Source organism: Hippopotamus amphibius, chromosome 2, assembly GCF_030028045.1.
Source record: "Hippopotamus amphibius kiboko isolate mHipAmp2 chromosome 2, mHipAmp2.hap2, whole genome shotgun sequence".
In the NCBI taxonomy this organism is placed as follows: domain Eukaryota; kingdom Metazoa; phylum Chordata; class Mammalia; order Artiodactyla; family Hippopotamidae; genus Hippopotamus; species Hippopotamus amphibius.
This window is the reverse complement of record NC_080187.1, coordinates 4578977-4605966: the sequence shown is the minus strand read 5'-3', so window position 1 is coordinate 4605966 and position 26990 is coordinate 4578977. Positions and strand designations below refer to the sequence as shown.

Below are 26990 nucleotides of genomic sequence, written 5' to 3'. Positions count from 1 at the left end.
TACTCTAAAGAATTATTAGCTGTTTTTCTGAGGTTCAAATTTAACTGGGAATCCTGTATTTTACTGGGCAATCCTAGTCAGGGAAGTAAGAAAGTGAGAAGAACCAGAACGGGATGTGCTGGGTTAGGGGAGGCAGCTAAAGGCTGCTATGAGGAGTAAGAAGTTGGGAAGACAGATGAGAAATTTGGGATTTACTGCTTTGTGTTGATCAATGTAATTTACCCGTTGCTACCTCCTCAAGAAAACTTCAGTGAAGGTCTACACTACTTTTCAAAAACATAAATAAAGCAGATGGGAGACTATCTCCTCTGAGAAGTCTTCCCTAACATCTGCACTGAAAAACACTTCCTCCTGTGCCACCTCTGGACCTGGTATACTAACACTCTGAATTGTGTCTGTAGCTCCAGAAGGACAGAGGTTAAGAAAGTGTTTCCTCTGTATCACCAGCATCTAGAAGCGTCTGGCACAGTGTCTGTTCAACATGAAATTTACAAGCTACCTCTAAATCAAAATGCGGCCAGTTATCTTAGCTGTACTCTTATTCAGCAGGGTAAAGAAAGGCAATTTCAAAGTCTGGACGTATATGATTAGAACATATACTTACTGTTTCAAAAGTATTCAGTATCATCAAAGGGAAAAACACACTAAAATAATCTCCACAATCCTGGAATCTGACAGGCACACGTCTTGAGATGGACTGACAAAGACTTGACGGGGGCCCGCACTGATCAAAGTTCACAAACATTTCGTATTTCCATTTTAAGACCTCTTTAACGAAGGTATCAGAGATGGACTGTGACGACAAGAGGATGTTGTTTACTGGAGAGGAAGCCGAAAAGGATCTGCTTTCATAAAACGGAACTCTGTAGCCTTGCCTGTTGGAATTATTTGGAGTCTGAAAATGAAGTACATTGCACAAACCCCTCACTTCGGCCATTGGCTTCGGAAACACCAGAGAGGCTGGCTGTGGTACTTTCAAAACAGGCTGTACCCCACTTGACTTATTTTTCAGAGTCGGTGGGAGGGCTAAGGTATTTTCCAAAGACTTGGAAAGACCAGCAATTCGTGAAGTACTACTTGAGCTAAAAATCTTAGCAGTAGAAGGTCTCGAAGGTTTAGATGCAGAGAGAGGCAAGCCAGGTTTACGAAATACATCTTCATCTGCTGCTTTAGCTTCAGAGTGTTTTGAGCAGTACTCACCCTGGTTTTTCAGAGTTTCAACACAGCCTTTGTACTTACATTTTGTGTTACTCAAAGATTCCAACTGAGGCCGACTCACAGAATCTTCTACCTGGACTGTATCTTTTCCATGAACTACTTCAATGAGTTTATCATTCTCTTTCTCCATTTGTGAACATAAATCCATATCTTCAGGATCACGTTGTGTTAAAAATATATTATCTTCCTCTATATCACTGTTGGATTTAGGCTCACCCTCTTTCAAAGTTGCCACCTCTGAATGACGTACCATTAGATCACCTCCACCTAAAGGGTCCTCTGAGGGAGAAACGGTTATTTCACTTGTTGGTATTCTTCCATTTAACACTAGTGAGTAACACTGGTTCACAAGACAAGTGTCATCGGCTACCTGAGAGACATATTTTGCTTTCACGGGTTCTGTTTCAGAAGACACGTGTTTTATTAACTGTTTTCCCTTACTGTTAGCAGTTACCTCAGCTCCTCCTTTATAAGTATAATCTGACCTCTCCGATTCTGGCACAAATTTGTCAAAATTCGGTGCTGCACGTGGCCCTGCTCGTGTTGCGTCTGTACTTTGATGATCAAAACGTCCCTGTCTGTTTTGTTTTGATCTGGGCCTAATCTGCCTTCGAAACTGAAGGTCTTGACTCGTCAGCAGTTTCTTATTATTTTTAACAGAGAGAGTCTGAGGAGAAATTAATTTAGTCTTTTTCCGGGTATCAACTACTCCAACGGCTTTGCCATAGTCACGTAACTGAACTAAACACTCTAAAGATCGCTGGGACAACTCAAATGCCCTACGAGGAGCCTTTTTCAGACCAAGTTTCTCAACCGTTGAAGTTGGTTCAGGACACTGGCGGAATTTCTTTGGTGGCACTATAGCAGGAGTTGTTCTACAACTTATGTAATTTGAACTTTTACTCTGTCCTTTTTTGGTATCTGAAGGTGTTTTCTTAGGAGGGACTTTCCTAACAGGTTTGGAATAAGTGCGAAGCTTTGGAGGAGACTTCTTTAGGGAAACTGTAGTGGCTCTCTGAAGGCTTGAACTGGGAGTTGTGGTCCTCACGTCTACACTTTCAACATCATTTTTAGTCGCATCTTTCTCATTCAGAATATCAGACTGGTCCTCATTTTTGACAGAAGATGAAGGCCTTACACGATCTTCAACCACATGTTTCTCGTGTCGTCTTCTCTTTTTTTTCACTTCAATTTCACAACATTCCTCAACAGAACTACTGGTCTGTGGTTCTGCGTGTTCTTCAATGCCCTTTGCTGCTTTTTTGATGACCTCTTCAGGTACATAATCAGTATCATAACCCCAGTCATTGGTGACATCACATACATGAGTCGAGCGCGAATTTTCTTCATTTTCTTTAACTGAATTCTTGCTGTCTGGTTTCTGATCTTGCCAAACTGAAAACACTTCACATGGACTTTCAAACTCAAAAAATTGAGAATCAGATTCTTCAAACTGCAAAAGGGACTTTGTATTTTCTTCCTTTGTTACCTTCTGTTCCGCACTTGTGTTAGCTACTGACGGGTGCTGCTCCGGGCACTCCTTCTCAGTGCAGGTTTTATCCTGTCTGATGTGTTTCTCCAAATCCAGCATTCTTTCATCACCATCATCATCCTCATCAGAATCTGAAATAACAATAACCTGCCCACGGCAGGCTTCTCTGACACTGTTTTGGTTGGCTGTGAAACATCTCTTATCATCTCTAACTTTTCTTTGTATCTGGGACGAACTTTTTTGAGTTGAATCTGATGGGAACTTAATAACACTGGCTTGAGCTATTAAAGATAATTTGTGGAGGTCTCTGTCTATCTGAGAATCTGTTAAGGTGTCACTGTCACACTTAGGACTGATGCTAAGGGTCTGTTCTCTTAAATGAGAAGACAACTGATCAGCACTCTTGCTAATTTCTGTACCTCTTGATTCAAGTTCAGTCAGAGGATCCTTCAAGGGAGTTGTTTTCTCCACAAAAGTACTGGTCATTTCTGTAAATGAAACCAAATCTTTATTATCAACGTGGCATTCCTGTATTTGACAGCTGTTTTCAGGGGCAGAGAAAATGTCTAACTCTTCCTTCTTTACTTGTTTCTTTTTCAGCAATAAACCGTTTTGAGATTTTTGTTCTCCATTTTTATCATCCAGAATACCATTAGGGCCTAAAGAGAGACCGTGTATGAAGCCAACTCCTTTCTGACTGCCCGAATCTTTCTTTGAATAGAAACTCTCAATGCTAGATACAGTCAGGTTTTCCTCTAAATTGACGCTTTTCCTGTGTTGCTTTTTTATTACATGTGATAACTTCACACGGATATCATCTTTATGTGCCTTAGTTTTTGCTTTTGAGGTTTGGCCAAGAGCATCACCCTCACTTGATGTGGACACCTCTTCCAGAGAGTCAGTGCTAGAATCAGCCAACAAACGTGCTGGTATTATTACTCCTCTGTCAAATACCTTTTCTGGGCCATTTCTTGAAGTACAATTCTGTGGGGTACATGAGGAATTCTCTCTTACAGATTTACGCTTCCCTGTATTTATTTTAACTTGGTCCTGAGATCTTTCATTGACAAGACTCTTGTTACTCGGCTTCAAGCATGACTCAGCTGAGAAATGGTCTTCGAGTTTCAAATCTTTCATACAACTTTCCTCATTTTCTTCTTCTATGGCATTATCTGCTTTGCTCAAAATACTCTCTTGCACTTGATGTGCATCTGCTCTCATCGGTTCTTTAGAAAATGTTGGGCTGGAATTTTCCAGACAGTGCATGTCTTTTTTAGACTTCCCTATTTGTTCACTTTCTTCTTTATTAGAAGATGCAGGAGGTGTTTTACACACAGGAGTCAGATCTACAGAAGCGCTACAATGAGGTACTTTGAATTTTATGTTTCTAATAATTTGCTTCAAACAAGTTTGTAACTCATGGGTTTCCTGACTAGTCAGCTGCCAACCTAAAGATAAATTTCCCCGCAGGAATAAGTTGAGCTTATCCCAGAAGCGCTTACAAAGGGTCTGCTGCCCAAGCTGATAGCCTTCTTTAAGGAGACTTCTAATCAGCTGCACACAAGCAAGCTGTACAGAGTTAGATGGCACTGAATGCAATGACAGAGATGATATCATTGCTGTTCCTTTGGAGCAGTTTGCAGACGACTTCTCAGAGCTCCGTGCAAAGGCGGTGGTGGGAAGCTTGGCACATTTTACAACGGCTTCCACCCACTGCTGGGAACTAACCCACAGCAAATGCAAACATTTTTTATTTCTATGCAGTTCAATCACTGACACCAAAATCAGAAGGAAAAACTCCGTGACTTTGTCACACACGGCATCTGTCTGGTTGAGGACGTCTTTGACTTCAGAATGCAGATGGTGAATAACCTCTACTATATAAGCCACACCCAGATCCTTAAGATCCATGAGGGACTGCACAAAAGGGATGAACCACAGAAATGTGCTGTTGTGAATACGCATGTCTTGACCAATATCTGACTGAAGCACACTAGCCAACGTTTCCATCTCTTCATACATGTTAGGACAATAATCTGGGCAAATGGCTGATCTCCACCCTGAATCCTAAAACGAAAGAGAGTGACATTCAGATAAACAAGCGCCATTCGTGACAGGTTTAACGCACAAGTTGCAAACAAGAAAACACGTTGCTCAGTTTTCCTATACTGATGTACATATATGTACACATATGGACCCCCAAGAAATTGAAGACACTTCAATTCTGAGGTTAAGGTTTCATGAAAAGGTTAAATTTACAAAAGCTCCACGTACTCTGGACTTCTTTCCATCAGCTGGTTTTGATCTCTAGTCACGTGATTTACCTACCCCATGCCATAAACGCCCTACCCATCCTAACTGTACTTAAAAATGACTCCTTCACAGTGTGCACACTGTCGTTAGAGCCCCTTTTCCCTCATGTACGACTGTTCAATCAGAAAGATTTTATGCAACAGCTGATTCAGAACAGCTACGTATCATAAAATCAGCAATGCAACTAATCATGTAAAACACTGTATACAATATAAAGGCAATACTGTATCATCTGAATTCTCAAAATGTTTTATACCTTTTTGGTCTTTTCAGGATTAAAATTGTATACAATCTGGCTGCAAGTCACCATATCATCCAAATATGACTCCGGTTCTAACTTGGTCCTTAAATATTAAGAATAAATGGAAATTACTGAAATGAAGGGGGAAAAAAGGAAAAAACAAAATCTTCTTGTCAAGTCAATTACAGCAGACTTCCTCACAGATGGTCTGAAACCCTGACACAGGAAGTGAACGAACCTCACAGAACTGCTCCGTATGTTCTGGATCTCTCTATTGTAGCTCACGTTGTTGATAATGGTTTGAAATGCCTCAATGGGATCAATAAGTTGACCCCAGACCTTAGATCCAAGGCGATCCAGAATGACCATGAAACAGTGTAGCGCTGGCCAGAAAGGATCCACTCTGTCGTCTGAAACACATGGAGTAATCGCCAAATTACCAAACAATTTAAGATACTAAAATACATTGAGAATTAAGCAGTCTTTACCTGGGTAGCAACAAAACTTGAAAGCAAAGCAAAAGTAATTTAAAGTAAAGCATTGCCAACTACAGGTTTTAGAAAGCTGGCTAACTTTTAAATAGTGTCTGCATTTTTTTTTAAAGCAGCACACCCCTGCTAAGAAATGTTCTCGTCTGAAACAAACTGAGAGAGTCTAGATAAACTCAACTTTCTCATCCTGTTTGCCATGCCTGAAAGAATCTTTCCTACTCTGCTTCTTCAGACCTTTATACTCCTATCCTTCAACAAGTAACAGGAGAAAAGTAGAGGGAAAAAGGGAGAGAAAAAACCTTGGTATTTACAGATCTAAACAAAGTCCATGATACAAGAGATCCTGCTTGTGTGTATCGTTTGGCTGGTGTCAAGGACTGAAGCCCTCAGCCGCTGGATAAGCAGACACACACACCCTTCATCCACCCACAGCTCAACATGCCTTTGTTGTTGCCACCATTCCATCCAGTTGGCAGGAATCCCCATTACTCATACGCTCTGACGCCCAGTCCTTTCCCTCTTCTCTACATGCAGTGGCAAAACAATGCCCTACTCAAAGACCTTCACTTGCTCCTTAATGTCTTCTAAGGAAATTCGAAGTCCTCCATCAATCACTTATAAGATTTTACTTTGGACTTCCCTGGTGGCGCAGTGGTTCAGAATCTGCCTGCCAATGCAGGTGACACGGGCTCGATCCCTGGTCCGGGAAGATCCCACATGCCGCAGAGCAACTAAACCCACGAGCCACAACTACTGAGCCTGCACTCTAGAGCCCGCGATCCACAACTAATGAACCCACGTGACACAACTACTGAAGCCCATGTGCCTAGAGCCCGTGCTCCACAACAGGAGAAGCCACCACAGTAAGAAGCCTGCACACCACAATGAAGAGTAGCTCCCACTCACCAAAACTAGAGGAAGCCCACATGCAGCAATGAAGACCCAATGCAGCCAATAAATAAATAAATAAAATTTTTTAAAAAAAGATTTTACTCTATTCTTTCCAGATTTATTTTCTCACACTCACATAAAGATACACTATCTACAGCAAAAAAAAAGATAGCTGGCTTTTTCCAAGAACAGAACGGCTTCACTATTAGCACCACCTATCAAAAAACATCCTATCCATCCTAAAGTCCAGCTTAAACACCTCCCCCTGCAGCAAACACCCCCAGCCATTCAATCTTCCACAGTATTCTTCAGACACAAGTGCTCTAACTCACTCAATTACTGACAACCCTAGAACTTTCTGCGTTATTTCCCTCAGGGCTTAGACTCTACTTTTTTTTTTAATAGTCATTTGTGTAGAACTTCTCATATACTTTTTTATCCTCTACTGAAGCTGTCTTATGTCTAGGAAGCTCTCAAATAAGGAAGAAAGTCATCAGTTAAGTGAAGACAATTATGGAAAGTTTCTCAAAGAGGTGACTTATTTTGAAGGTTAGGGGACCTGGATTAACAGAAAGGACAGAAATATATGTGCAAAGCACAGGGAAAGAAATGAACAATTTATGTAGTAAATGCTGGTAAGCAAATTAGTAATAATAACCTTAATGAGAAATAATCTAGCAAGAAAATACACGTGAAAAAAGGGTAACATTTATGTATTTCTTTTAGAATCCCTCACAAAAGAATTCATATCCACACTGAAGTTGCCTAAGGAGAAGTGAATGTGGGTAAAAAATTATATTTATTATGTTTTCATAGAATTTGGCATGCTTGGTCTTTATTGATTCATTCCTTCATAAAGAAGGAAGATTAGAAACACTAGTACAGACTCTCCCTGATCAGCCCAATAAAACCCTGACCAAAACCAAGCCGGGCTCTAAAAACAAATGTGACAATTTTAGGCCCTATTTTCTAGACTATCTGGGCAGCACTGTACAAGGGGACTTTCTGTGATGATGGAAATGGTTCTCTACAGTAGCCACCAGGCACACGTGGCTACCGAGCTCTTGAAGTATAGCTACTGGGACTGAAAAACTGAATCTTTCCTTACTTTATTTAAGTTTCATCAATGTAAATGTAAATAGCCACACTTGGCCAGCAGGCGGCCACCATGTTGGATGGGGGAGCCCTAGAGAAACGTAAGTGAAATGAAAAGCCAGGCAAAAGGGAGAGAGTGTGACAAGGAGGCTTTCTGCACAATGTTAACTATCATGTCATTAGAAATGTACCTCCTTTAGGTTCTAGTCTTGATTCTACCACTAACTGGGTATTTCAATGTGAAAAAGTAAGTTAACTTCCCTGGGCTTCAGTCTCTTCTTTTATGAAAGTAAGTGTTGAGTTAAACTGTAAAGGTCCTTTCCAATTTAAAATTCTGAATCTGTGACCAAAACCATAAAATGTTCATTCTTTCCTCCACATCATACACCCAAATTCTTACAGTGACACTGTGTTTTCAAAGTTCACCATCATCACAATATTCAGCAAATAAAGTTCATTACCATCTGACTGCCTCTCCATGGTGTGAAGTATTGATTGCATAAAATCATTCTGTTTGTCTGAGCCCAACAACAGTGAATCCATGGCTTGCTCCTCAAGAATGGTCAGCAACATGCAAATACCTGTAAGATCAAGTACAGATTTTCTCAATTGATTAAATAACATTGTTCTAATGCCTTCTCCAGTTTAGTTGGCAAAAGAACAACAAGGCAGTAAGATGAAGCAAAGCAGTGTTCAGTGCCTCAGACGAAGTCTGAGACATTCATGTACAGCTGCTCCCAAGAACAAAACTGTAGACTCAATAAAAAGGGAAAATGGCATGAACCTGGTTAGAAAACAATTTCCAAAATGACTACCACACAATTTGTATCTCATAAAATCAGAGACCCCTTAAGTTTTAAGATCGCTATATTTCATGTACCAATCACTGCCAAATATACACATGACGGCACGACTTTGAATCAATGAAGTGGGACAGAACTATCTGAAGTCAATATACGACTTCTTAAAAACCAGTTAATATCTTTCTGCCAGGAAATATTTTACAGATGGGAAAAGAGGTGCTAAACCTCTGATTCAACAGATCAAAACCCTATTAAAAGCAGCTGCTATGCTATTATTGTTTCATCTAATATAGCCTTAAAGATCTATTTGCCATACTTAAAAATGTAGCTTTTACACAGATGATTTCTAGAATAAAAAATGTTAAAAGACAAGATGTTGTAATAGCCAAGTCAATTTAATGACAGAACAAGAACTGGGAACTATGAAATCCTTTATATAGCAATTTATCAGGTAACCAAATGAGATCACTTCCCTTGCAGGATAATTATAAGAGCTATTGGAAAATATTAATTACATTTGTGTAGGAACAATACTCACCTAACCAATAGTTTTTGTAGCTGGCAGTATCATACATGTGTGAGGGCAGAAGAATCAGCTTACCCTTCTCAAGGACAGAAGAAGTATAAATGTCTGGACTTTCTAAAAGCCCCAACTCAATAACTTTAAAAAGGCAAGTCAAAACCTCCTGTAAGTCATAATAATCATCTCTGTCCACTTTCCCCAAGTTTCTTGCAGTCAGGATAGCCCAACGCCGAACCTAAAAGCATAACACATTCATTACTTCATTCAACGAACCAGTGTCTATATACAGCAAGAATCTACTTAAGATAGGATTCTCTACAGATTTTAAAAGACATGAGATATATCAACTATACTTCATTTTTTAAAAAATACACTGTATACCTTAAACTTATACAGTGCTGTATGTCAATTATATCTCAAACTGGAAGAAAAAAACTATCATACAGAATAAAGTACTTCAGGAAAAATATATTATTTTCAAAGACATTTAAAGGAAATAAACCAAAAAGTCCATGATGACAGACAGGAAAAAAAAAAAAAAAAGACACAAGATACTAATAACAACTGACCTTTGAACAACACACAGGGGTTAGAGGCACCTACCCCCTGCATAGTTGAATATACTAATATAATCCGAATACAACATATTCAGCAGCCCTGGATATCCAAGGTTCTGCACCATGGATTCAACTAACCTCGAACTGTGTAGCACCTACTACATGCTAAAAAGAACCTGTGTACAAGCGGACCCACGCAGTTCAAACCCATGCTGTCCAAGGGTCAAATGGAATGCAATGTGTGAACCCTATCTGATCCTGATTTCAACAACTAACCCTAATAAAGCATTTATGTCATAATAATTTCCATTCACTTAAACACAGACTAGAAATATATTAAGGAGTTATTATTATAGGTGTGTTGATGTAACTGTTTTTTTAAAAAGCCCTTACCTTTTAGAGAGACATACCAAAGTATTTTATGGATGAAATGCTCTGATGTCTAAGATCTGGAGTAACTAAACCTAACGGGAGTTGAATAGTGACAGATGAAGCACAGTGATGGATATACAGGGTTCACTATACCAACCTACTTTTGTATGTTTGTAATGTTTCCTAATAGAGAGGAAAAAGGAAAAGAAAAAATGAAAAGACAAACCTCAAAAAGGTCACCTCTACTTGGCAATATAGCATAGGGAAGTGACTTTAAATGTCTTCTGAGCTACAAATTGAATTTAGAGATCACAACCAACCTTAAACACTAAATAAAGTTTTCAAAAAATCAGCATGCACAGACACAGAAATATAGATCAATGGAACAGGCTAGAAAGCCCAGAGATAAACCACAGTCAACTAATCTATGACAAAGGAGGCAAGGATATACAATGGAGAAAAGGCAGCCTCTTCAATAAGTGGTGCTGGGAAAACTGGACAGCTACACGTAAAAGAATGAAATTAGAACACTTCCTAACACCATACACAAAAATAAACTCAAAATGGATTCAAGACCTAAATGTAAGGCCAAACACTATAAAACTCCTAGAGGAAAATACAGGAAGAACACTCTTTGACATAAATCACAGCAAGATCTTTTTTGATCCATCCCCTAGAGTAATGGAAATAAAAACAAAAATAAAGAAGTGGGACCTAATGAAACTTCAAAGCTTCTGCACAGCAAAGGAAACTATGAGCAAGACAAAAAGACAACCCTCAGAATGGGAGAAAATATTTGCAAACGAATCAACAGACAAAGGACTAATCGGCAAAATATATAAACAGTTCATCCAGCTCAGTATCAAAAAAACAAACAACCCAATCAAAACATGGGAAGAAGACCTAAATAGGCATTTCTCCAAAGAAGACATACGGATGGCCAAGAGGCACACGAAAAGCTGCTCAATATCACTAGTTATTAGAGAAATGCAAATCAAAACTACAATGAGATATCACCTCACACCGGTTAGAATGGGCATCATCAGAAAATCTACAAACAGTAAATGTTGGAGAGGGTGTGGAGAAAAGGGAACGCTCTTGCACTGTTGGTGGGAATGTAAATTGATACAGACACCATGGAGAACAGTATGGAGGTTCCCTGCAAAACTAAAAATGGAGTTACCATATGACCCAGCAATCCCACTGAACACCATAATTCAGAAAGACACACACACTCCAATGTTCACTGCAGCGCTATTTACAATAGCCAGGACATGGAAGCAACCTAAATGTCCATCAACAGATGAATGGATAAAAAAGATGCGGTACATATATACAATAGAATATTACTCAGCTGTAAAAAGGAACGAAATTGGGACATCTGTAGAGACATGGATGGACCTAGAGACTGTCATAGAGTGAAGTGAGTCAAAAAGAGAAAAACAAATATCGTATATTAACACATATATGTGGAATATAGAAAAATGGTACAGACCAACCGGTTTGCAAGGCAGAAATAGAGACACAGATGTAGAGAACAAACACATGGACACCAAGTCGGGAAAGCAGGGAGGGTTGGGGGGAATGAATTGGGAGATTGGGATACCAAACTGTGCACTCTAAATATATGCAGTTTATTGTATGTTAAAAAAATAAAAAACAAAAACAAATATCATATATTAACACATATATGAAGACTATAGAAAAATGGTACAAATCAACCCGTTTGCAAGGCAGAGATAGAAACACAGATGTAGAGAACAAACATATGGACACCAAGCAGGGAAAGCAGGGAGGGTTGAGGGGAATGAATTGGAAGATTGGGATACCAAATTGTACACTCTAAATATATGCAGTTTATTGCATGTTAACTGTATCTCAATAAAAGTTCTTAAAAAGAAAATCAGCATGCATCCTTCATAGTAAGAGTTAAGTACTGTTTTGTGAAACGTTTACATTACATGTGCATATACATATGTGTGTGAACTCAATGAAAAACACTTTTACTTAGGTTATGGGCAGAAAAGCTTGAAAAACAGAATCAGTGGACAAAAGAATGGGCTCTATGCCAACAAAAGTAATGAATTTTAAGCTATGAAAAAAAAAATACAAGGGACTTCCCAGGTGGTGCAGTGGTTAAGAATCCGCCTGCCAAAGCAGGGGACATGGGTTTGATCCCTGATCCGGGAAGATCCCACATGCTACAGAGCAACTAAGCCCCATGTGCCACAACCACTGAGCCTGCGCTCTAGAGCTGACAAGCCACAACTACTGAGATCACAAACTGCAACTACTGAAGCCTGTGTGCCTAGAGGCCGTGCTCCGCAACAAGAGAAGCCACCGCAATGAGAAGTCCGCACACCACAACAGAGTAGCCCCCCTTACCGCAACTAGAGAAAGCCCGCACGCAGCAAGGAAGACCCAACACAGCCAATAAATAAGTTAATTAAAAATAAATTAAAACGTTAAAAAAAAAATACAAAGGAATCAATGAGTCTATACTAATAATAAATACGAGGGTGAGTCAAAAATTACCTGCACTCAGGTTGTAGAATTTAATTAACTTTTAGAAAAGACAAATACATCAGTTTTCGACATAATCTCCCTTGCTTTTCAATACACTTTGTCCATCTGTCTACAAGCTTTCGTATTCCCTCATTAAAAAATGTTTTAGGCTGAGCTGCAAGCCACGAATGCACCGCTGTCTTCACTGCTTCATCAGAAGTGAATCTTCGTCCTCGTAGGGCTGCTTTCAGGGGGCCACACAGGTGAAAGTCCGATGGAGCAAGATCAGGACTGTAGGGAGGAGGCTTTAACACCTCAACACAAAGTTTTTGCAGAGTGTTGACAGTGTGGGCAGAAGTGTGCGGATGTGTACACCCTCAGATGACAAAAAATGAATCACTGCACGCTGCTCTTCTTTCATGCAAATCACAAGTGGGGCATCCATTTCTGCTCACATCACAGTTACAAATGAACCGAAGTAACACGTTCATACCTGCACAGCAGTGACTGGGGAGACAGCAGCCTTGAACGGACAGCACTGTTAAAGACACTGCGGCCAACAGAAGTTTAACATAACCAGAGTGCGGGTAATTTTTGACTCACCCTCATAGATGAATAAATGGGAGAAAGGAAAATGGCTCTTGATTATAGTATAATCAATGTCAAGTGCTGACTGGTAAATGTGCAAAGTGCTGGGGCTGAAATTATTTTGCAGTCTTAGAAAAACTGGCTCAGGGAAGAACCATCAGGTAATGCTAAATTCAGGAGAAAATTCTGGTGAGGAGTAAGGTATTTATGTGATCTTAAAAGTATCTAACAAGTAGAAATTGTACAGGGAAGAAACTGGACAACACCTCAACTGGATGATCAAAATTAACATCACCATGACAAGCCAAATGATAGGGCATGCCTGTATACCCGACACCCGAGCAGGACATGACATCACTAATGCAGTACTCCAGGTGGAACCCATAACATGAGCCTAACCACCAGCAAACATCAGACAAAATGAAATGCATTCTATTTTTTATAAATGGGAGGGAGGCAGAAATAACTACTCTTCAGAAATGTAACTGTCATAAAAGACAAAGAAAGGCTGAGGAAATGTTCCCAATGAAGGGAGACTAATGCAATATACTTTAACTACAGGTAAATCCGGATCCTGGTCTTGATACTGGAGTACAGGGGGGAATGCTACACTGGCTCACATGACACGACTGGAAAATAGACCTTACTGTATCAACGTTAAATTCACTGAAGCTTACAATATTGTGAAAATATATTTATTCTTAGGAAACATGCACTGAAGTATTTAGGGGTAAAAGGCCACGATATATGCAACCTACCCTCAAACAGTTCACAAAGCAAAAAAGCTAGTAGTTAACTGAAAGCAAATGACAGAGCAAATGGAATGAAACATTAATAACTGGTGATACGGGTAAAGAGTATACTGGTGTTCTCTCTTTTTTATTCGTGAGAATTTTCTGGAAGTTTTAAAGTATTTCCAAACAAAAACTTAAAAAAAAACCTTAAGAACTGTGGAGTCAGGCTGCCTATATACAAATGCCAATCACCACATACCAGCCAGGGTAACTGTGGTTAAGTCTCCTGACTCAGGGCCCTCATCTATAAAATAAATATACTCAACGAAAAAGACAGCCATTCCCAGCCCCACGGACTCCATCACCAAGCCTGCAAGTGGTTGGCCCAGTCCTTGCTCAGCTGGACCATCTTCCTCTATTGGTTTGCAGCTTTAAGAAACCCAGTCCCAGAGAGCAGGTGGCTGGCTGTACTTTCTGTCAGTCTTCTTTCACAGGGAGGAAAACCACACCCTTACTTTAAGTACAGGCCTTGCCGCTGGTTCTGTCCTTGCCTGCAGCATACTTGTAATTTGTGTTATCCTGCACAAACCCCTGCTACCTATAGCCACCCAGGCCTACAGATTTCCACCATTAATCACTTTGTGTTTCTGTTCCATGACTGGTCCAAAGAAATATTTACGTTTTGAAAGGTGTGATTATACCTTTTTAAATTCCTCTTTTTGAATTTTTTCTGTCATCGTTTGGGTTTAACACAGAGGAGACTGAAATTTACCACCATTTTGATGGGAAACCCCATTACCATGTTCTTTCTTTGCCGCTTCAAAAAAAAAAAGGCTCTTTACTGGCCTTCTACTGGCAGAGCAGCCCTTCATGGTTACTGTCTTAAAGCTGTAACTTAGTTCTAGAGGCCAATGTGCACAGGACCTACAGCACACGCTGCCTGGCCACATGGTGATCAGTCTTTGAACCACAGCAACCAGCTCAAAGTCAGGTTCCAAGCCTCTGGTGTTGCTCTCTGCTTCTGTTCTACCTACTGCTCTGATTCTTGGACGTAAGGAACTGAATTTCTCTGTCCTCCCCCATACCCCACCACCTTTGGAAAATCTCATCTATTAGCAAAATAATGATTTCAAATGTTTTAACTGGTATTTCTACGTGCTTGGAGTGAGGCAGGCAAGCAAGAAGAGCAAGAGAGAACAGTCCTTCTTCACTAGCTCAGGTCAACACACTGAAACAAGTTCAAATTACTCCCTTATTTGTCTCAAACGGAAGCATCACCTGTAAGAAGTATTTCTCTACTCTTTTAAACCTCTTCTTCGACGCCCCAGCACCCTCTCCTTAACTGCAGTAATTTTGCAACAAAGAGAGAATAATTTTGGTGACTATTTTAAACAAAGCACACACCAAAAACCTCTATTACAGTTACCTATAGGTGCAAAAACAAAATATTCCCTCTTCCACTGCCTGACTGTCACACTCACCATTTCATTGGGATGGACCAAAAACAAATAGATTCCTGGATGTTTGTCAAAAACCTGAAAGGAGCAATTAGCTTGTTCCATCCGGCAAAGTGCTTCAACACATAATTCATCTAAATAGAAAAAATAAGGCAGTAAATATAAGACATAAATCTTATCAACTTACCAAGACTCCCTAAATCTAGCTCCTCTGGTTGCTCTGTAAGTGAATGAAAAGTTGTTTCTTTGAAACTGAGGCATAAAAATGCTGTAAATGTAGGAACAATATTTACCTTCTGAAAGACTGATAGGTTGACCACAGTGCGTTCCTATGAATTACTCTCACATTACTAGTACAAATATCTTTTTTCACACTGGGCATAATTATCTCCAGAGGGCATCTTCTCAGAAGTATGGTTATAGGTCCAATACCAATAGCATTTTTACATTTTGATCCATGTGGACTTTATTTCGTACCAGAGTGATAAAATCAGCTTTGCCCCCAAATGGTTATTTTGTCCTACTCTCCGTTATTAAGTAATCCATTTTATCCACTGGTTTGAAGTGCTATCATCACGAAACACTAAATTTCCCAAATATACCTGGTTTACTCCTGGACTCTACACTGTTCCATTAGTCTATGTGTACCAGCACTATCCTAATCCCTGCTGCTTTATGGAAATTCCTTCATTACCCTTTCAGAAGTACATGAATAGACTCATACATACAAAGAATATCATAGTGACAGTGGTTAGCTTTGGGGCGGGGGAATAATAATGACTGGAAAAGCAAGAGGAGAGCTCCTGGGGTGTGGATGATGTTTTCTTTCTTGACCTGGGTGCCACCTACCTACACAAGTGCGTTTAGTTTATGAAAAAGCAAGTTTATATACTTTTCTGGGTATGGTACTCTTTAATAAATGTTTGAAAAATGACTTGTGAGGATTAAAATATCTAATTATTTTGAATCTATTTAGAAAGAACTGATTAATAAATCTTTAGATCTACTTTTCAGTGTACTAAAAATACAGACGATAAAGAAACAAGTTAAATAACATGACAAGGAAGAAATCAGAAAAATCTAGTTATTCTACAGGGTAACCATTTGGTCTCAGCAAGTCAAAGTTATGGCAAAAAAAATGTGTGCACGCGTATGTAAGAGTAAACTATTCTTGATTAAGAGGGATGTAAGAAATATGAACCAAATGGAACCAAATGCACAGTCCCTGATCGGACTCTAATTTAAATAAACCAGCCAAAAAACACATTTTGCAACTACTGGGAAATCTGAACTTGGCCTAGATATAGTAGCAGGTGCCTTAAAGGTACTGTTACTTTGTTAGATTTGACAGATCAGGAAACCATCTTCAAGAGATTCATATTAAGAAATGCGAATATAAATGACCAGATTGAGGCAGCCGTGATACACTATGCCATAGTGACTACTGAAAATTACTACAGGCCACTGGATCCCAACCTGGAGATTCTGCCTCTCCCTCGCCCTGACCCCCAATTCCCAAGGGACATGTGGCAGTATCTGGAGACATTTTCGGTTGTCACAAGTAGCACAGTGGGGAGAGCAAGCCACTACTGGCATCTAGTGGAGAGGCCAGGGAGGCTGCTAACCGCCCTACAATAACCAGCACAGCCCCTGCCCACCAAGAATCACCCAGTCAGACTGTCAACAGTGCCAAGTTTGAAAAACCCAGCTAGCGACAAATTCCAAGAATGAAAGCTAACTGAATGGACAGATGAATAAATATGTGATAAAACAAATACAGCAACATGTTAGCAAGTGTAGAATCTATGTGGTGCGTATATGGTATTCACTGTGAAATTCACTTTTCTGTGTTTGGAAACGTTCATAATAAATGTTCGGAAAAAATACTGCTAAGTATCCTAACTATATGTTTAAGAAACAGATTTTCAATATAGATGAACCAAAATTCACGCAATTTTTAAAATAATAAAACTGATACAACTGTGAAACATCCAAGATACTCACTAACACGCTCATGTAAAAGCAGGTAAGGATATTTCAGTATTTCAAGAAGTGGAACTCGAAGCTTATTTTCAAAGTCTTGGCCAGTAAAGTCAAACAGCTGTGCCTCTCCATTGTTGTCGACTATATATAACTCATCATCATCTCCAATTTCTGCCTTCATGGACTTTTCAAAGTGATTTATAAGACGTAAGGTTTCTAATTTCCATAAAACCTACAGGAAAAGAAAAATGTGCAGTGTGCTTTATATCTTATCATCAACAAAATAGACTGGATGTGACAATCTTTCTAGAAAGCCTCTTACGAAGCATAAAAGTTCAGAAGTTTAAAGAAGTACTAAACATCATATATTAGATTGAAAGAAAATAGTCGTTAAACATAAAAGTGACTTCTATGATACATGAACATTAGTACATAGTGCATCGCTCTTGCAGAGTTTTGCTATAAATATGTCAACGTCTCTGTCAACTATACTCTATTGGAAAGGAAATGAGAAGTTGAAGCCTCCTTGTTGAGGCACGAGCTGGACCTTCTCTGACTTCCCTTCTATGATCCATCAGCTTTAGCATAAAGATATTAGTCAGCTTCATACCTAGGAAACTTTGTAAAATAAAAGCTTTCTCAATAGGTTTATAACTAACCAGCCCCTCTCCTCTTTCCTATATTATTATACATATCTCTATGGTCTGTGTTCCATTTCTCATCAGATAAATGTAATCAACAAATATTCAAAGCCGCATATTTACAATTATATGTTTCACTTTGGTTACCGTGACTGAAAAACATGCTTGCCCTTATTGATTTATACCATTTACCCATTAAAAATGGAGAAGAAAAAAAGAACTACTAGCCAATAAAAAAAATAACCCAAGCCATTCAGATACCTGACTGTAACGTTGTCAAACACGACATAAAAACATGAACCGAAAAAAACTCCATACATCACTTCATTTCATAAAACTGTTTCACATCAAAATGACTAAAAGTAGAGGATTATAAAATTCTGCTTTAGGTTTCAATTCAATTCCATCAGTCAAGAAGCATTTACTCAGCATCTACTATCTACCAGGCAATGAGTTAGGTTCTAGAAGTATATTAGCCTTCACAGTTTAAATCATATCGTCAGTTCCCTGAGTGCTTCCAATAGAGCGCCAGTTTAGTCTCTTCCTAGTTATCAAGCTCTGAAAGATACTGTAAATTACCTCATGTAAGAATGGCAATTCGTCCCTTGCTTTGTGGTATTCAGCCACACACTCTAAGCAGTAGCAGAGGTCTTCATTAGCTGTTTGAAATTCACTGGAGTGGGTCTTGGATGCATAGCGTTTCAGGAAGTCAATGGTGGAAGTACCACCTGGCGTACACCAACAACATGTGCTCATTCTGTAACTGTATCCAGAAAAGACAACATTGAGAGACTAAAGAAAAAAACCACACAAGACTTCAGGCCTCTTCTGGTGTAGAACAGGTATATTTCCTACTAATGATCCTGTCTTCAACTTAAAATGTGCCTCCACCACATCCAGAACATTCTGCTGGGCAGCTTTTCAATCACTGGCTAAACTCAATCAGAGCCTTCGCATAAAAACTTCCTGTGACACATGAAAAATAAGGAAATGAAAGCAGTCGGTAATAAATATTATAAGGCAATATACAGCTGTGTTATAAAGAAGGCTCAGAACTATACAGTACTGATGGAAAATACACAGACAAAGAATTATCAATGTTTTCAAAGTACAGATTCTGGAGGGTCCTAATAATGCCCTGGAGTCAAGTGAAAAGCTCAGGAAACCTTTCACATTCCCTGAGGCCATGTTCCAAAAATCCCTGGAAACCTAAGAAATCCATATATATTAGTCCATACCAATAACAAAAACTTACACAGAGAAGAATTTTCTCTTGGTTAGAAAGTATACATACATGACTTTGCATATGTGTGTATGCCACCCTTAATTCACTGCTCATCAATGCAGTATAAACTGTAATGGCTGCAAATACAATAGCTACAAACCTATGACTACTAAGTTTGACACTTAAGTTTTTGACTGTCTCCAATTTTGGGTTTTATATAATACCATCAGAGTCTCCACTATCCAAACTCAAGTAAAAAGGGTTAAGTAAAATTAATTTCCCAAATCCCAGCAGTCTCAAAGAGAGCAAAGTAGCAAGATGGTAGCAGGAAATGAGAGGAAATCCCAAGAACGAAATGTGTCAAAGGTTTGAAGGAAAACACCAGTCGAGTTTATCAGAACTGCAGATGGCATGAAACAGAGAATTAGCAAATAGGGTGGAAGCCAAAATCCAAAAAGATCTCCAATTCTGATGAGGTGTAATAAAAGCAAGCTAAGATGCCACTAAATGCACATAAAAGCAAACGGAAAGCTCACTGGCAGTATGCAGTGTATTGTGGCTAAACAAAAAGCAAATGTTTTGCACTGAAATAAACAAGAGGCTGGAGCAGGGAAAATACAAGTGAGCCTGGAGCATCTTACAGGGACAGAAACAAGTGCTCAAAATACATAAGGATGTGGGCATGTCAAAGGGACATCAGCCACCAACCTGAAAGAGCTCCCAGTGGCCAACGCTGAAACAATCTGACTACCAAATTAACACAATGCTGGACTGTAAGCCACAGTACAAATATACATGAATCCATACTGATACAAATGAATGAATGAACAAACAAATGTGGGGGAAGGGACAAACTTTCCTTATAGTCCAATCGCAAATAATACATATAGATACTCCCCATTCCAGGGAATGGAGCTTACTCCCACACTATCTTGAGTGAGGGCTGGACTTGGTGAAACACTTCCAAAGAAAAAAGCATGGAAAGTGAAAATCACACGTACAGTGGAGACACCTGGCAAACAGACCCTTAACCACATGACTAAGGTGAACATCACCAGTGGTAAGTCATGCTGGTAACCCGACATACCGTGCTGAGGCAGGAACTTCAACTCTGCAGTATGCTTTCCCCAACCCACAACCCCAGTCTAGTCACGAGAAAAACATCAGACAAACACAAGGCATTACCAGCAAAGCTACCAGCCAGTCTTCGACAAGGAAGAAGAAAACCACACCAAGTGGAACTCGACCAGGTGTTCTATAGTTCTATAGTATGAAAATGTTTTCTGTTTTCTTGGGAATTGGGCCAGGAAATTACCCAACAAACCTGATTCTGAAAATCTGACCTTAATGAGTATAAAATATCAGCCTAATGGGAAAAAAGGTACAAACCCAACTGTAAACCCAATGAAGTTCATCTCCTAACTGGATGACCCTAACCCATGCATTCTCAGCGGGCGTGACATCATCCTCAGGGAGGTGAAAACTGTTTAGTGGGACACAAAAAATCCTCTTCTGATGTAGAAAGCACAGGTATACATGAAGTACACAAAGAAGTATATAATATATTGGTGGTATTAAAATTCATGGGAAATTCATAGGCAAGAAATGTCTTAACAGTTTCCTTTCAGAAACAGAGAAGGCGCAATAAAAGCTTAAGAAACATGACACAAATCATTGAATATCTGGGTACAGAAACTTGACAATGTAAAGCTCTTGAATGCATATCATCCAAAAATTCAGAGTGCATAAGTTCTGCTAATGGGAAATCGACCACATCTTGACAGAATTTATAATTTCGGTATAATCAAAAACATGTATTTGTCTTGTGCACTGATTTTTTAAATTCATTAAATACTAACTGTATACTTTCTTCATGCTTCTGAAAAGAATTTAGGGCAGCTTTCAACATAACATATAGAAGAGGACATTTTAGAAGGACATTTAAAAAGAGAGGGAAATCAAAACTTATTTAGAAGAAATTTAATTTCACCAAGTCCTAATTTAGGAGCTTCCTGAAAAGTAGAGCAGAAAGATAACATGAGTTACACAGTCCTCATTTGAAAAACAGAAAAAGTACTATGTTAGTTCAGCTGGAGAGTCCTGCCCTTTCCTAACACTTAATTCTAACCCAATTACATGTTTAAGGGGGCTGCAAACTAGGCAATGCCAAGTAGTATAATGGACACCATTCAAAGAACTTCTTATACTTTCTTATACTTCAAGTATAAGAAACCTCTTATACTTGAACTTCTTATACTTGAAGTACTACCTGGTATTATAATACCAGGAAGTTAAAAGTCTGCAGAAGCTGTGTTTTTCCAGTGATCTAATCTAATTCAGTAAGTTTCACTCTCTGGACAATGCAAGAACAGAAAGGGAACCTTCTGGGAGATCTCTCAAACATCAATTGTTTCAAGCTTGATTTGAGCAGGAAAAAGACTGCAGTCAATTGAAACTTTGAAAAAACTGAGGTACTGAAGTACAAATAAAATGTTGTATACTTTAAAATAATTATTAACAGAGCAGTTAGCAAAAGAAACCTTCTGGTAAGAAAACTATGGAGTCTGCTTTTTATCTCACTCACTCCAGAGAGCTAGCCTACTTTCACATTCCAGAAAGCAAAACTAAATTTTCTCAAAGTAGATGGGAGTTACTGCCGCAGAACAGGTAAGCGCCATGGAATTCAGATTAGAGAGAAAGCAGCGCCACAGCACAGAAACAGAACAGAAACTCACTGCCACAGTTCCTCTCAAAAGGCCATAAATGGGTGTGGTTATGTCCCTAAAACAAAACTCATCATTGGCCTGATAGCTAAGCCCAAAAAATCTGAACAGGGTATATTGACATTTTTCTTTTAAGGGAAAACTACTGATAGATGACCATGAATCCTGTAAGTTTTTACACAACTCATTTCTTCTGGAGGGCAGTTTTGTTAATTTCATCAGTGTTTTTACTGCTTGGAATCATTACTGAACCACAAATGGGGGTGTCCAGGGAATCCTCAAGCTGCAGCACAGAAATAACAGTTGCAGCCGTGCATCAGAGACTGAATTTGACAATAATACACGATGCTTCACCAGAGGTATAACCGTAACTTTCCAATGACTTATCCAGGTGATGATATTTCTCAATAATAGCTAGCCAGAAACTTCAAATAACCATCACTTTCTTCTTCCTTCTTAGCTAAACTTTTTGAAAACATTTATTTTAAACTTCGAAATTGCTTTTATTTATTTTCTTTCCCTCAGCTGCACTGAGCGGCTTGTGGGATCTTAGTTTAGATTCCCTGACCAGGGACCGAACCCAAGCCTCGGCTGCAAGAGCGCCAAGTCCTAACCACTGGACCGCCAGGGAACTCCCTTTGAAAAAATAATTTAGATTCACTTCTTTAGTTCCTTTGCACTCTGGCTTCTACCTGATGTTTCACTGAATGTTTTCATATAAGTCCCTAATAATCTCTTTAATACCAAATCCAATAGGTTCTTTACTGGACTCCTCTAAAGCATATGAAAATTCCAACCATGTATTCCATAGCTAAGACAACACACCATTCTTCTTTCACTTCCTCTACCCAATCTCCGTAATCATCTGTCATCCCCCCCAATATCAAAATTTCCAGTGGTTTGTCGTCAGGACTCTATCCTCTTCATTCAATACGCTCTTCCTGTGTGACTTAATTCAACTCACTGCTTCAACTACTTATATTAAAGCTTCCCGAAGACTAAGAATGTATGTAAAATCAATGCAATGCTTAATTATGTTTCAGCTACTCAATAAATGATAGCCTAGCCTAGAATTCCACAAAGATATACAGCTGTCCCTCGGTATCTGCGGGGGATTGGTTCCAGGAGCCCCCCCACAGATACCAAAATCTGCAGATGCTCAAGCGCCTTACATAAAATAGTGTAGTACAGGAAACACAGTTGGCCCTCTATATATCCACAGATGGGAAACCCAAAGATATGGAAGGCCAACTGTACTCAATATCCAACTGTACAGTGAATCTCTACTCACTTGACAGGTACCTCAAAGTAAACAGGACCAGAACAAAACAAAGTCCTTCACTTAAATCTGTTATCTGTCCTGTTTTCTCTATATCCGTGGTATTACCACGACTTCAGTTTTCAAACCAGTAACCTGTGAACTTTCCTATACTCCCCTCCCTTAGCCCCCATCTCGACAAGTTTCAGAGTCTACCACCTTGATTACGGTGGTACTTTACTCTCAGTGAGACTGCCATTTTCACCATTTGTCTGGATTACAGAAGAAATCTAAATGATCTGCCCCGTTTGATCCATCATCAATTCTTCCTTCAAAATGCTGCCAAAAAGGCCAAAGCAAAACCCGGACTCTGAAAGCACAAATGACTCATTCTACCCTTAGGCGATAAAATTAAAATTTTTGAGCTCACCACACAAGGCCCTCCACCACCTGGTTTCAACATCATCTCTTGTCATTCCCCCTCACTTGCTCTTCCTAAAATGCTTCCTGGTGTTTGGTATTATCTAGCTTTATGGAAGCTGTTCCATCTGCCTTGAACACCTACCCTGCATACCTTTTGCCTGGTTCTTAACCCTGAATGCACCTCAGACTCACCAAAAGAACTTGGGGGGGCGGGAAGAAAAAGCAGATGGTGAGATACCACTGACAAAATTCAGGTTCATTCGAAAAAAACGACACCAGTGAGTCTGATAAAAAGCCAGATTTGAGGGACTTCCCTGGTGGTCCACGGGGTAAGACTGCACACTTCCAATGCAGGGGGCCTGGGCTCAATCCCTGGTCGGGGAACTAGATCCCACATGCATGCCACAACTAAGGAGCCTGCCTGCTGCAACTAAGACCCAATGCAACCAAATAAATAATAATAAAATAAAAATTTAAAAACAAACAAACAATTACCTGGGATGATGGCCTATAGAGAAGTGATCCTCTCAGTCGAGATTCCTGGGTTTATTTAAGAATGGCTGAGAATCTGTGTTCATATATACCCAGACTCTGGCCCCCAAAGAACACTTCTGAAAAAGCAAAACAAAACTGAGGAAGTGGTTTTAACACCCGGTGTCTCATCTGAGCTTCGCATCACTCCTTATAAAGTATAACCATTTGGTGAAAAAGCTCAAGCTCAGAGAGATTAGACAACTTGCCTGGGGGTCAACAAGTAATGAAGAAACAGTACAACTGCCGTTCTGACTCCACAGAGGAAGTAGTTCCACGGGGGACCTCGTCCCCACGCTGGGGACAGCGAGCCACTGTGTCAAAAACTCCCCTAAATTAGCAAATGCAGGTGAGTTCAGCCCTAGGATCGTCAGTAACTAACTCATCTCTGTCGCTTTAAATGGTAAACCGCGGGGTTCTTTTCCCTTCGAGCCTCGTGCCCGGTTCCTTCTGGGCCACACGGGTCTTGGCACCACGTCGCTCCTGGAAGGAGGGGAGGAGGACGGCAAAGCGCCCTCCGGCTGGCGGGCTGGCTGTCAGCGCTCCATCGCCTTCAGGTGGGGCAGGGAGGGCTCAGGTGGCCACTCGGGAGTGACACTCTCTCCAAAGGCACGAACCCCAGCAGGAGGGAGCAGGGGCCGTCGAGCGGACACAGACTTCCTCCAGCGAGGCCCCCACCCGCCCCCACCGACACTGCGCAGGGCCCAGACTCGGAATCGCTCACACGGGCCCGCAGCGCAGACGACACGGAGGGAGGGGACGGGGGCTCGCAGCGCCCGGGCCCCGGGGCTGCAGGAGGCACCGGAGGGCGGCCCAGCGGACGCCGCGGGGAGGCTCCAGCCGCGGGCGCCGCCACTCCCCCGAGGGACTCGGCCGAGCGCGCGCCGCCCCTCCCCCACCCGCCCGGGCCTCCCGCGCCGCGACCGTTACTCCACGCGACCCCGCGCGCGCCCCCACGCCCGCCGGGCCTGCCGCCTCGAGTCCGCCGCTCTCCTCACCCCGCTCGGCCTCGCGCCGGCCGCTAGCCCGCCTCCATGCCTCGGCTCCACACTCAGCCGAGAGCGGAAGTACGGGCGCGCGTCCGGGAGCCTCAGTCCGCGAGCCTCCGTCCGCCCCGGCCAACCAACCCGCGAGCGCCGCGAGCGCCGGCCCCGCCCCCTGCGCGGCGTCGGCCGTCCGCAGGCCCCGCCGCGGCCGCCGCTCCCTTGTTTTGGTGCTCCCCCGAGGGGCGGGGCGTGGGAAGAGGGCCCCCGGGCTCCGCCAGGAGGCCCGGTAGCCCGGCGTGGCGTCACGTCCGGGCTCCCGGGTCTGGCCAATCAGGAGCGTGCGAGCGGAGCGGGGCGGGGAGGGGCGGAGCGGGGCGCGGCGGGGAGGGGCGGGGCCGGGGGCGGGGGCGGGGCCGGGGCCGGGGCCGTGGGGAAAGCTTGCGGCCAAGCCTTGACTGCGGCCTTGCCCAAGGTTTCGGGGCAGCGGCCGCGCCCCGACGCGCGCACCCCGGGCAATCCGGGCGCCTAACCTGCTGTCTCTTTCGTCCACTCCTTTTACTTCTCTTTTCGACGCCTCAGGAGTTTCAGCAGGGGGTGTTGCGGGTGGCGAAGGAATGTTATTCTTCTCTTTAGAGTTCCTTTAAAGACCTGAAATATAATATGTAATCAACACGCAATTTGGGGGAAACAGATATATACTTTGTGTTACAGAAAAGAGGTACAGTAAGTGCTGGAAAGAGAGCAAACGATACAAAATATAACAGTAAAAGCCCCCGGAAAGCCTATCTCTCTTTTTCTTTTTTCCTTAACGCTTACTGCTGACTTTGACGGCGAGGCACCACCACCAGCTAATGCTCTAACAGAGGAGACAGAAAAGCGAAGTAACTCCTAACTCTGCTCAAGGCTCTGAAGGAGCGCACAGGCTGAGCAGGGCCCGACCCAGACAGCCCGGCCCGCGACGACCTTACCGAAGAGAGCCCTAACCGAAGAGTGGGCCCGTCCGCGAGAAAAGGGGGCGGGTCTAGGCGAGGAACGTTCCAGAGGGGGCGTGGCTTGCCGGGCCGCGTGCCTACCGTTGTGGCAGTTTAACCACCCCAACGCCCGCCCGGGGAAGACCGTTATTCTTTCTGGATTTTTCTCCGCCGTGCGGCCTGGGTGGACCACACGCAAACCCAGTGTGTCAATAAGAGGGTCACACAACTGTGCGAAAGTGCAGTCTGCTGTAATTGCGTATGCGTCCTTCGTAAAATCATATCCATACTATTGAAAAGTAGGCATCTGGCTGGTTATTGAAAAAAACTTTTTTTTTTTTGAAAGGGAGAGAAACCTGATGGTAAAAATCACCTGAATTTCTGTTTCCCTGAGATACCATCTTAATGTGTGTCATTGAAGAACGCACTACGTGCGTTTTTCTTGATGTAGCCACGAAAGGGTATTGATAAAAAGCTGGGATGTTCATCACAGTGTAGGAAGCGGAATGTTACCGTAAATACTGGACAGAGGGGCTCCTCCATTCCACATGGTAGCTTGGCATAGGGACACACGGAAACGTTTGAACTTCTTATACAGTCAGAAAACAAGTGAAATATTAGGTTGAAGAAAAGCTTTTACTGTTTACCGTTTATTTGTCTTTATACCAACATAGGCATAAAATAAAATTTTTGAAAGTGCCTTTGAAGGCAAAAAGTGCCCAGGACCCACTAAAGTCATAATTTCATCCTGCCTCTGAGCCTGCTGTGGGCCTTTCCTTATAATTTCACCACGTTCTTCTTTAATCTGTAAATACATTGTTTTGCATGTTTTTAAACTTTATGAAATTAGACTGAACTACTTTTTACACTCATTGGTCCAAGGTACGCTCAGGAGTTGTGGAGCCCAAAGTTTACACTATTTGAGGGGGGTCTTCAATATTTATTTGAAATGAATAACACAAATTACAA

The 26990-nt window shown here is 41.4% G+C and overlaps 1 protein-coding gene across 2 annotated transcripts in view; it reads right to left on the bottom strand.

The window, feature by feature from the left end:
* Positions 1-25285, bottom strand: part of SETX (senataxin) — a 75083-nt gene extending 49798 nt beyond the window's left edge. Inside the window, exons 1-10 of one of the 2 annotated variants that reach the window (XM_057721065.1) lie at positions 25063-25285; positions 24029-24144; positions 18484-18667; positions 17285-17495; positions 15305-15414; positions 9083-9302; positions 8203-8322; positions 5503-5674; positions 5280-5367; positions 605-4777 (exon numbers count right to left, since the gene is read on the bottom strand). In XM_057721065.1, the coding sequence (XP_057577048.1) occupies positions 605-4777; positions 5280-5367; positions 5503-5674; positions 8203-8322; positions 9083-9302; positions 15305-15414; positions 17285-17495; positions 18484-18660 (5271 nt within the window). In that variant the 5' untranslated portion in view covers positions 18661-18667; positions 24029-24144; positions 25063-25285. Of the gene's footprint in view, positions 1-604; positions 4778-5279; positions 5368-5502; positions 5675-8202; positions 8323-9082; positions 9303-15304; positions 15415-17284; positions 17496-18483; positions 18668-24028; positions 24245-25062 lie in introns of those variants that run through there. The other variant, XM_057721067.1, reaches the window with a different exon arrangement.
* Between the last annotated feature and the right edge of the window lie 1705 nt (positions 25286-26990).